The sequence below is a fragment of the Mesoplodon bidens genome (genome assembly GCF_964165515.1).
Source record: "Mesoplodon bidens genome assembly, chromosome: 9".
NCBI lineage: Eukaryota > Metazoa > Chordata > Mammalia > Artiodactyla > Ziphiidae > Mesoplodon > Mesoplodon bidens.
In genome coordinates, this window is record NC_138166.1 from 14252107 (window position 1) to 14264417 (window position 12311).

At 38.8% G+C, this 12311-nt stretch overlaps 2 protein-coding genes across 3 annotated transcripts in view; one reads left to right on the forward strand and one right to left on the reverse strand.

Moving 5' to 3' along the window:
* DLD (dihydrolipoamide dehydrogenase) overlaps positions 1-12311 on the forward strand; it is a 51786-nt gene that overhangs the window by 36443 nt on the left and 3032 nt on the right. The gene's annotated exons all lie outside the window — the stretch shown is intronic.
* LAMB1 (laminin subunit beta 1) overlaps positions 2846-12311 on the reverse strand; it is a 74847-nt gene continuing 65381 nt past the window's right edge. For both annotated transcript variants that reach the window (XM_081244636.1, XM_081244635.1), the window contains 7 exons: positions 10220-10423; positions 9453-9597; positions 7574-7781; positions 7245-7386; positions 4899-5075; positions 3304-3463; positions 2846-3125 (listed from right to left, as the gene is read on the reverse strand). In XM_081244636.1, coding sequence (XP_081100762.1) covers positions 2989-3125; positions 3304-3463; positions 4899-5075; positions 7245-7386; positions 7574-7781; positions 9453-9597; positions 10220-10423 — 1173 coding nt within the window. In that variant the 3' untranslated portion in view covers positions 2846-2988. The remainder of the gene's footprint in view (positions 3126-3303; positions 3464-4898; positions 5076-7244; positions 7387-7573; positions 7782-9452; positions 9598-10219; positions 10424-12311) is intronic.

A 12311-nucleotide genomic window follows, 5' to 3' on the forward strand; every position in this document is an offset into this window, starting at 1 on the left:
GTCTTTCACTTCCTTGGTGAGGTTTATTCCTAGGTGGGTTTTTTTGTGGGGTTTTTTTGATGTGATTTTAAAAGGATAGTTTGTTTACATTCCTTTTCTGATATTTCATTGTTAGTGTAAAGAAATACAACTGATTTCTATGTTAATCTTGTATCTGCCTACTTTACTGAATTCATTTATCAGTTCTAGTAGCTTTTGTGTGGAGTCTTTAGGGTTTTCTATTGGGTTGGCCAAAAAGTTCGTTTGGGTTTTTCTGTAAGATCTTACGGAAAACCTGAACAAACGTTTTGGCCAACCCCATATATATAGTATCATGTTGTCTGCATATAAAACAATTTTACCTCTTCCCTACCAATTTGGATACCTTTTATTTCTTTTTCTTGTCTGATTGATGTGGCTAGGATTTCAATACTATGTTGAAGAAAATTGGTGAGAGTGGGCATCCTTGTCTTGTTCCAGATTTCAGTTGGAAACCTTTCAGCTTTTCCCAGTTGAGTATTATATTGGCTGTGGGTTTGTCATCAATAGCGTTTATTATGTTGAGATATGTTCCCTCTGTGCCCAGTTTTGTAAGGGTTTTTTAATCATGAATGGATGTTGAATTTTATCAAGTGTTTTTCTGAACCTATTGAATGATCATGTGGGTTTTGACCTTTCTTTTGTTGATGTGGTGTATCACACTGATTGATTTGCATATGTTGAACCATCCTTGTGACCCTGTGATGAATCCAACTTGGTTGTGTTGTATGACCTTTTTATGTGTTGTTGGATTTGGTTTGCTAATATTTTGTTGAGGATTTTTATGTCATAATCAGAGATACTGGCCTGTAATTTTATTTTTTGGCAGTTTCTTTGGTTTTGGTATCAGGGTGATGGTGGCTTCATAGAAAGTCTTTAAGAGTGTTCCTTCCTCTTCAGTCTTTTTGGAAGTGTTTGAGAAGGACCAGTATAAGTTCTTTGTATGTTTGGTAGAATTTCCCAGTGAAGCCATCTGCTCCTGGACTTCTTTTTGTAGGGAGGTTTTTTTTTTTTTTTTTTTTTTACAGATTCTACTTTGTTTCCAGTGATTGGCCTGTTCAAGTTATCTATTTCTTTTTTATTGGCGTATAGTTGATTTACAGTGGTGTTAGTTTCTGCTGTACAGCAAAGTGAATCAGTTACACGTATACATATATCCACTCTATTTTAGATTCTTTTCCCATATAGGTCATTACAGAGTATTAGGTAGAGTTCCCTGTGGTAGAGTTCCCTGTGCTATACAGTAGGTCCTTATTAGTTATCTGTCTTATATATAGTAATGTGTATATGTCAATCCTAGTCTCCCAATTTATCCTCCCCCCTAGTAACCATAAGTTTGTTTTTTATATCTGTGACTCTGTTTCTGTTTTGTAGATAAGTTCATTTGTACCATTTTTTTAAAGATTCCCCATATAAGTGATATCATATGATATTTTTCTCTTACTTCCCACAGTATGACAAACTCTAGGTCCATCCATGTTGCTGCAGATTATCATTTCATTTTTTATGGCTAAGTAATATTCCATTGTATATACGTACCACATGTTCTTTATCCATTACTCTGTCAATGGGCATTTAGGTTGCCTCCATGCCCTGGCCATTGTAAATACTGCTGCAGTGAACATTGGGGTGCATATATCTTTGCAAAGTATGGTTTTGTCCTCTATTCCTTCTTGATTCAGTTTTGGTGGGCTATGTTTCTAGAAAGTTGTGCGTTTCTCTAGGTTGTTGGCACATAATTTTGTTGTTGGCATATAAATTTGTTGTTCTCAAATTCGTTGGCATATAATTGTTCATAGTATTCTCTTATGGTATTTTGTATTTCTGTGGTATCAGTTGTGATTTCTCCTCTTTCATTTCTTATTATTTCTTGTGTCTTCTCTTTTCTTCTTGGTGAGCCTGGCCAGAGGTTTGTCAATTTTGTTTACCCTTTCCAAGAACCTGCTCTTGGTTTTATTGATTTTTTTTCTTTTAATCTCTATTTCCTCCCTGATCTCCTTCCTTCTGCTTGATTGTTCTTCTTTTTCTGATTGTTTTAGGTAGTGGGTTAGGTTGAGATTTTTTTGTTTCTTAAGAACTGCCTTTGGTGCATCCCATAGATTTTGTATGGTTGTTTTCTCATTGTCATTTGCCATGAGGTATTTTTAAATTTCTTCTTCTATGATTTCATTGTTGACCCACTGGTTTGTCAGTAGCAAGGTGCTTAATCTCCCTGTAATTTTTTTTTCTGTGGTTGATTTCTAGTTTCATGCCATTGTGGTCAGAAAAGATGCTTGAAATAATTTCTGTACTCTTAAATTTGTGAGGCTTGTTTTGTGCCCTAGTACATGGTCGATCATAGAGAATGTCCCATGTGCGCTTGAATGCGTATTTTGCTTTTTGGGGGGATGTAATGTCCTGAAGATATCAATTAAGTCTGACTGTTGTATTGTTAGGTGGCAATACTTTAAAGTCACACTGCCCTAGAAGTTGCTTTTGTTGTTCTCTTGCCTAGAGCAAGGAATACTTATAGGAGTTTTGGAGACTGGAGCAACTGAGCAGCCAGGGAAAGGGTTACGGTAGCTCAGGCTGCGTCCTTCCTCTTTAATCTCCACCTGGGAATCCAACTGGGAGGTGATTTTAGGAGTGGGTTTGTAGAGAATATTGACCCAAACAGATGACTGATACTTGTTTATAGACATATAAGAAAAATTAGCATCTCTATGAAGGCAATCAGCTTGCTTTTAAATCCATCTTTACAGTGAAAATAACATTTTTTGTTAAAGGGATTCATGAATGCTAGATCAGGAAAAGTAACAATGAGTTTAAGAATTATTTTGAATATACATTTATACAAAAGCACTGTACTTTATTTAAGTCCATACAAAATGTGGCGACTAAAAACATTAAAAAAGTCAGTTTTTAAAATGTAGTGATTTTGCTTTGGTCACACACTGTAGCCATCTTTTACTTATAGCTCCTCCTCCTCTGTTACAAGCAGGTGCTGTAAACAGCGACTTTCTGGCTTATATCCTTTAGGAGTGAACGGACTTCTCCTTCCAGTCTTACTAATTCTTGAGCTTTGTCTTCTAGATATTTTTGATTGTCCTCATATTTTCTTTCTAAATCTATGGGAGATAAAAAGGTCTGAGCAGTTACACTACTATGATGATCATCTCAAAATCAAACACTGCTCCTCTTTGCCTATAAGGCTCTATTTAAGTGCCTAAGACATAGTGAATAGATGTTTACCATTTAAATAAACTAAAAAATCATGAGTCTTAAGTGAAAGAAAAAAAAATCTACCTTTCAGGAGTTGCAGCTTGCTGTTTGCTTGAGCCAAAAGTGTTTTTGCTTCGTTTTGTAGCAGTTCAGCTTTCCTTCTGGCATCAGCTGACTCTTCAGTTTTTTGGGCAATTATATTTTCTACTTTCTTGTACTTTTCATCAAGTTCACCATCCAGAGTCTGCAGTTCCACATTTCAGCACAAAGAGGTAATAGCATCAGTGGTTACATTTAAGACTGGTAAACCGTGGCAAGCTTGGATGAGATTAACTTGCATGGCCAGCATTCTGAATTAAAGACCACTACCAAGGGTACTCAGGCTTCAAGCTACCCAGTAGTAAATAACTGAAAACATTAACTTGAAACAGTGGAATTAGAAGACACAACATTGACATGAGTTTTTTAAATGAAACATCTTAAAGACGTGTTGTGGTAGGTCTTTGGGGATTAGTACTTTTCTATGGAGATGTCCTAGGAGAATGCACGGAGGGAGAGTTTGAGAATTAGAGTTTCTCAGAGGTAGGTTTGCCAAGATCCAAATATTTAGAGATCAAAAGAAGCCAACTTTGGGGGGAAAAAAAAACAGGTAAGACCATCTTGATAGAGACTTGCTATCAGAAAATCGGAGGGAAAAGGCAGATTTAACAAAAGGAAGGGAGGGCAAGATTGTAGTACAAGTGGGGTTAACGTGGGTTTGGAAAGATGGTTGTGAATAATTCGGTTGATAGAGGAATTTCATGTCAAGGGGTTTTGTTCTTATTTCTAGTGAAATTTAATATTGATTCAAAGTGTTCTATAAGAAGACTACTTGGGAGATTTACGCTCTCAGACCTGTAGGAACCTAGACCAGAATGAAAAAAGACAAATGTGGCAGTAAACGTATTGTCCTCTTCCCCAAACCACAGGTGTAGAGAAGTCACCTGTATGTAATGCCTAAAAGCTACAGTCGCTTCTAGGAAAAATCTCGACTTCATGTCAGTTTCTAGCACCCTGCTATTCATTTAAAAGTTTCAACACTCCTAAAAAGTTTTAAAAGGTTTCTTTAAATATTTGCTTACAGAAATGTAGAAATTAAATGTGTCTCCATGATTACTTGGCTTGTAGTGAGAAATCTGGGCTTGAGACTTTCCTCTGCAAAATATAGTACCATCCACTGAGAAGCAAGAGGTGGTTAATTCCAGATGAGCACAGAAGAGTTGAGATAAGGGTTCCCTACTAGCTGTTGTCTGTTAGGAATTCTTTAAGCATTTTCTACCCTGCTTTGGAAGATTTCTCAAAGGGCCAGGTAATTACTGTTTGCCATAAAGGTCTTCCTAATTGAAATATAAGCTCAATAATGCTTGTTTGAAGGTTTCACCCCTAAGTTAATTTCATTTTTCTAAACCCTTATCCAAGTTTGGAGTTGAGGGCCTACATCATGTGTATGGATACATTTATATCCACTCCCATTCTTTTCCATCTGTGTCTCTGAAGACTGCTCTTTCAAAACAGGTCACTTGGGGATGTTTCTGATGAATAACCATGTTTAGGTCCGTGTCCCTTATTAATTCCAAGGAAGGCATGAAGGAGGCTAGTTGCTCCTTTATCCACATAGCTGTGAAGTTACAATTACTTACCTTCTTAACATCTTCTGCACTTTGTTTCACAGTATATACTACTTTTTCAATGTATTCTGCCTCCCCAGAGTTCTGGGCAGCTTTCCGCTTAAGTTCTTCCACATTTCTCTCTAGCTCGCTGAGGCGCTGGGAGGCATTGAACAAGGTTTCCTCGGAAGCTGCTGTTTCAGACTCAATCTAAAAGCGTCATCATTCAGCAAGCCATTAATTCAAGAAGTGGTAGCAAGTGCTATGACTATAGTGTAGAGGAAGATTTAAAAAGCTGCTATGACATTGCTCTAGAACAAAGGAAATTTCAAGAAAGCTTATATAAAGTGCCCAAGTTTAAAATGGTCTCTGCTACATCTCATATATTAACTTCATTCTTTCACTACTTCTGCTGGTCTAGGCTGAAAGTTTTGTAAAATTTTTCCTTACTGAACCACCTCGAGGCAGCTTGATGTGTTGAGAAAGCATGTTAAGAACACCTGCAGACTTTGAGTAGAGGGATATCCACACAACTTTCTGAAGTATGGGTGGAAAAATGATAACTTCCAGTCAATTTTAGTTTTTTTCTATCAACTGTAAATGTTAAACTCTAGTAGCAGAGGTTATAGTACTTCAGAAATGACATGGAAATCAGGAATGTTAAAACTCTGAAAAGTTACTATAGGATTGTGAGATGGCATAGGTCTGGGAATGTTATAACTGGAAGCTGTAAGTGCTCAAAATTATTTAGGGAAAAAGTATCTTATCTGTGCAACTGGTGAGGGTCCACGTTTGCTCTCATTTCAAAGTATAATCAGTAACCGTTGTTGTTTTTAAAGCTAGCCAAAGTAAGCGTGAACCATAACAGAAGAACCAGTTTCACTGAGCACCTAATTTTTCTGAAAAATGATCTTCAAGGATGGGTCTATTCCACAGAATTACTCTGAATAACAATGTCGTAACTAATGGGTCAGTATATGCATATGCTAGAATTTGTAACTATTTGATTCTTATCTGAGAGTTCACCCATTAGTTAACTTAGAAAACAATTCTTAGGGACTATTCTTACAAGATAACCCTTATAGTTTTAAGCAGGCAAATAGTTTGTGACGAGCTTTCATTAGTGTGGTTTAGGTAAAGGCTCTATTTTTTCTTACTGTTAACCTGAAACACTTCTGCCCACCATTATTAACTTGCAACAACAAGCCAGATATCGCACCTACAGTTTGATTAATAGTTTCCATTTTGCTTTTCAAAACAGTCATTTTTTTAAAGTCACTTAAAAGTTCATTAACATGTTAACAACCCACTGACAAATTTGCAAATCCTAGAGAGAGAAAAAAAACTAATTGAAAGGGTTAGAACGTAGTCTGGTGGGAAAACATAATTTTTCTAAACTTGAACAAGAAGCCTGAAGAAAGGGCCTTAAATTGCTCATAATGTAAGAAAGTGGCTTGGGAATGGTCCGGCTTCATTCTACTGAGAGTAATGGAATAGGGGAAGATGGGCTTTTATCAACTACTCGTAGGGAAAGCCGGCTGAAAAGGCATTTCCCAAGGTTTTAAACATTAGGGGTCGTTGGCTTGAGAAGGGGGATAGCAGCAAGTACTAAGAGCATCTAACTTCACGGTGTGTTCTGAGAACGTAAGGAGGGGTTAGACGAGTCCTCAGTTGTCTTTACCCAGTTTCATAAAAAATGAACTTTCCTAAGATTGGAAGGAAAAATTTGAAAGAATAAAACAATTAGTTTGCATTACTTTTAAGAGAGAAGTTTTTAGAATAAAGCACTAAATCCATGTGAAAAGTTCTTAGTGTCTTAAATATTTGGTAGGCTCTAGGGTATTTTGCTTATAGGTTTCCCATGCATTCTGAACAAAACAGATTGTTTAGCTGTAAGAGCTCTATTAGGTTCCTCTAAAACTGGGTGTTAGAAGCAGACGTTTTGTGAACAATCACCTCATAAATCTTAAGGCACTGGTCTTACGTGTAGTTGCTTTTGGGCTGCAAAACCTTGCTCTGTTCGTCCTCTCTCCAGCCAGAGATGTTCTAAAACTGGATAAGAGTAAGAGTGTGCTTCATACTAAATAAAATCTGTGTGATTCCTTGAAGGAACAGGAAACTCTTTTTATCTTTCTTAGGCTTTCTGTGGGGATGAAAATGAAAGGGGGTTTAATGTTTCTCTTTAGAGTCCTTTTTCTTCCTTGAAAATGACACTTTTAGCACCTTGTGCTATGGGAGTAGTTTAGATTTACTGAAAGGACTCCTTTAGTGTTCAATTGTAAGATTTTTCATAGATAACTGTCAAAGGCGCTTCTTTTCTGATAAGAGTATATGTGCCCGTGTTTTCTCCCACACGTAATAATGATTGCAATCTCTTACTGAAGTTAGCAGGTTCTGGGTTCCTTGGATGTCTTCGTCTGCTTGTTTAATTGCCTTCTCTGCTGCAATCTGGGCCTTTTCTGCTTCTTCCAGAGCTTCCTTTACCATGTCTGCAGTGACTTTAACATCTGTTGCACTGTTGCTGAGTAAAAGAATGAGACAGTATATTATATGTGAACATGAAAAAAGTACTTCCTCCCAGAAGAGAGCATTTCTTTTAAAGAAAAGCCTTCCTGAAATGACCCCGAGAGACTCACGTGGAGAAATACTTCACTCAGTGCTGGATACACAAAGCCCCCCCTAAATGCCATAATACTGTCTTCAGATACCTGGCTCTTTGGGCTTCTTCTAACAACATCTCAGCTCTGGCAATGTCAGCAGCACTCTGCTGTAGAATAACCTCTACTTGAGAAAGGCTTTCAACTCGTTCACGAATATCTTCTGTCAAGTTCTGTAACTGCTGTGGGGTGCTAGGCATTTCCATTTTCAGTACTTCGTTAGCAACTGCTTCAATGCTGTCCAGGTCAGCACTATCCTCTGTTAAAAGCAAAGATATTCCCGTGAAGAGGTGAAAATCATATATGGTTCACTCATTCAACCACTTATTGGTCATCTTCTATGCGATCAGCATGGTGGGGTTACACCAAGACAAAGGCACTTCCTCTTTAAGAGTTTTTAATCTAGGTTGGGGAGATGAGACCTACACACAGGAACAGTCCTGCAGACAGCGTGTACTACTGGAGTTGGTTGTAAGGCTGGGGTCGTCAGGTATAACAGTGGAGGGTGAGGAACTGATCAGGTTTTGAAGGATAACAGGATTTGAGAGAACATCTCTGGCTGGAGAGGCAGGATGGGCAGAGCAAGTTCCGTGGAAGCTGAGTGAAGCGAAAGGTTCAGATTATAGAAGACGACACAGGCCAGGGTACAGAAGCTGGGTCTGGATCCTAAAGGGCAATGAAAACTTTCAGTTGAGGCTGAAAAATTAGGAAACTACTGTAAATGCAGATGTAAGTGTGGAAATTCCTAATAAATTATCTGAATTCAGGAAACTACAGAAAGGGAGAAAATCCAGTCAGAAGCAAGAGAATCAGGATAGTTGCCTTATCAAAGAAGCCATGGAGTTTCAAATGTCAAATGTGAAAAGAGATTAAAAAAATACCAGAGTTTAAACTTTAAATATGTCATCGATATTTAGGCTTTTTTTTTCTTTTAAACTGTGCAAGAACATAAAAATGGAGCCCTAAGGGTTTAAGCACAGGATAATATATGATTGAATGATGGCTTCCACAGAATATTCTGTAAGATATCCTTAGCAAATACTGTTGGCGCCTTACTTATTAGCCACTCTCCCTTTTTCCTTGCTAACAGCATACTGATTTCGTTCAGGTACCAACCTCAGGTAAGGTGAGCTTATCAACTCAGAGTTAAATACTGCTTAGCCTGCCAATTACGGTAATCCCTTTCCTTTAAAAATGATACAACAAAGGAACAGGTGGTCTCTTCTTCTGTTAGCTATTATTTTGTCTTTATGTGAAGTCTGGAACTCTGGCAGCCACCTTGTAACCGGGAGGAGCTAGCCTGAGAACAAAGCTGATATGCTTAAAATGGCAGTACAGAAAGATGAGAAGTGCATGGATCGTAGAACGATGGAGCTGTTCTACTACTGAACTTATTACTATGTGTTATAACATACATCCCTTTTTTGATTAAGTCCATTTCAGTTGAGAGTTTTCTTTAACTTGCAGCCAAAACTATCCTGACTGGTAACACTCAAACTGTGACCTGCAACATTTATGAGCTGGACCACAAATCCCATAGATTTTCTGTTTCTGTACAGAACACTTAAGGTATAGAGCTATGTAACTAACTATAAGTATAATATCCTATAAATAATAGGATTACAAAGCTTTTGAATTAAGGTTCTTATGACACATTATATGTAATCTCTAACACAAATTCCAAATTTAGTTCTCACTGTATGTTTGACTTCTTGATTTGTTACTTGGGTATCACATCGGGTGTGTCTATATCAGCATAAATTAGAGGTTATTTACATACAGATACATTTAAAAATGTGGAAGTATTTCATTCCCTGCAATAATTTGATTTTATCTACAATGCAGATTTTGAATTATGGCCTCTCAAACACTCTTTAGAAATTGTTGGACAGAAAGAAATGTCTAAAAGTAAAAGTAAAAAGTTCCTTACGGGTCAAAAAGTTCCTGATTTGCTTGATCAGATTTCTCAGATCCTCATTGCTCTTGTCCACTTTTTCTTTGGTAGCATTGGTTTTCAACAGAACATCTTGAGCATTCTGTTTTGCTTCATCTGCCCTCACTTTTGCTTCAGAGACCTATGTATGGGGAATAAAATACCCATGGAACAATGTCACTCTTTCTAAAACAGACGAGAATATTATAAATGGTCCAGAAAATGATGTCGAAAAACTTAAGTATTTGGAGTCATGGCTTTTAGAAACAAACGTCTCCCATTCAACCATATTATATTCTTGTATAGACGAAGTATTCACTATACCAGTTCCTATACAACAGTCTTACATAGCTAGGGCTAGCATATAAAATTTTTTTCTAGTTGTTTTTAACTCCTGCAAAACATGTGGTGGTGTAGAGATGTTCGTTAGTCTTTTTCTCAGGTACTAACCTACATACTTCAGTTAACATGAAGTTAATACTTCATCATGTCACTTCAGAAGAATAAAGGCTCAATTGAAATAACAGCTGGAGGTATTCATAACCCTGGACCCATAGTTAGTAACATGGTTATTTCAAATTATTGTGAGAAACAAGCAGATTCTTAAGCCATCTATGAATAAAACCTCCTCCTCTCTTTCCCTGACCTCACAAAAACTTATGCCTTTTTGTTTTAGTCAGCATTTGGAATTGACTTGTCCCATTCAGATCCTCCAGTCCATAATGGAAAGCAAACAAACAAAAACAGCCCATCCGTTGAATTACCATCTTGGAGAGCCGTTCCACCTCAGCCAGGGCACTCAGGACATCTCGGTCAAAGTCCATGGCTTTCTGCCAGGCGCCGTGTGCGACAGTGACCAGCCCGCCACAGCCAGGCCCCCCACACTGCTTCTGTCCTTCGTCAGTTCTGCAGTTTGGGCCGCCACACTCGGTCTCGGAACAGGAGGCTCCTGGAGGTGTTCCACACGTCTGCAGCGAGCCAAGGAACAAGCACGGGGTGCAGAGTGAGTCCGCTGCGGCCAACAGCTGTGCAGGGCCTGGGTGGCCCCAGAGAGCGTGTAGGTGGTCCTCAGCGAGGGTGCTTGAAAACAGTGTTCAGGATAGAGCGGAGCAAAGAGCTCAGGGCTGAGCTAACCTGCTTATTTCCAAGGAAACGAAGATTTACAGCCCTGCATCAGTACCTTCTTGTGCCCTAATGAACTGCAATGCCATATGGGTTCTGTGCAGGGTGCAAATGTTATCTGCTCCATCAGGCTGAAGTCGGCCAATGTGAAAGCCAAAGAATGTGTCCCGTCCTCTTTCTCCTAAGTGGTAGGGTTTACCAAAAACAAACAAAAAGTATTGAGAACCTTCTTTAGACCTACCACCATGTTAACTGTTTTGGTGAAAAGGGTGATATAAAAGGCCCATTATCGGGCCTTTTAGTAATTTCCCATCTAGTAAGGAAGACAGGATCATTCTAGGTAAAACAGCCAAGAATAGGTCAGATGCTGCAAGTGCAAAGGAAAGCAGGCAAAGCAGAGACCACCGAGTATTACTGTAGTTTGGGAAGGAGTGTTGGCTGGTGGGATTTGAGCAGGAGAAGTGGGGGAACATTCCACATGGGAGAAGAAGAGAAGACAAAAGTACGGGTATAGCTTTTCCAAATAACCTCCCAACGGCCCTGCCAGACTCCTCCTTTCTTATCTACCAGAAACCTCCAAAGACCAGGGCTTGGTTGTAGAATATACACAGCAAATTGATAAATTACAAGATTGCTATGTGATGGAAAAGGCTGAGCAGGAAGAAAAACTACATTTAGAGCTATCCTTTTGTGGAAAATGGTCATGTTGAAAAGAGGCAAAAGCTATATACTACAGTGAAAAACAGTTAACAGGATACTCCCAAACAAGTACTCCTTTTAATAAGTAAAAGAGTAGGTTTTGAATAAATACTGTCAACTGTTTAACCGAATAGTTTTGTAATAATTATAATCCCATTATATCTCAAAATAATAAATAGTAGTCTTTCATGTGTCTGGTTTACAGCACATAAAAAGCTTCAGAAAATAACATTTATTCCGCATGCTGTACAAGAACATGAGCCTTAATCACGAAGAGATGCTTTCTAAAACCTATCTGACAGCACACTAGAAGATCTGTTTTGTTTCAGCATCCTGGCAGGCTTGGAAAACCCAGCATGGGTCTAACTAAACATACACAAAGACAAAGAACCAACCGTACTTGAGAAACACAAAGGAGCAAAAATCTTTCTACACGAGAAGTGCTGGTATGGACTCTATAAAGGGAACTCTCACAGGATCATTAACATACGACAGAGTGGGAGATTGGTTCCTAGGCCACGCCCCTGATGGAAAGCAGGCCCAGGGCAGGGCTCCCGCGGCAGCCCCCACCCCCACCCCCGCTCCCAAGACACCCTCCGCTGCAGAGTCAAACATCCTTTAGCATGCTTATCTGCTTTTCATTTTAGTTTGGAGAGATTTTGTTTGTGATGACTAGTTTTGAATTAGAATTTATAAGGAAGGAGCCAATACACCGAAAGGGTTGGGAAGACAGATTTGGCATTTCACGCTCGTGTGTGATGGCTTTGTCTCAGGTGCGATTACACATTGATCTAGGCCTCTTTCTCTGATAGAGAAATAGCTCCCTATTTCCATTAGATGCCATCAAGTTTCCTAAGATAATGAAAATGTAACCTTGTAGGCATTAATTACAAAGCACAGTGTGTTTTTGTCTATCTTGGAGAAGGCGGGGGTGGGGGAGGGGAGAAGTCCGAGAGGGCGGGGGGACTGTTACTAAGACAAAACTGTAGTGAGGCCTGAACTCACAGCTTCCTAGGAACCCACCTTCGCCCGTGT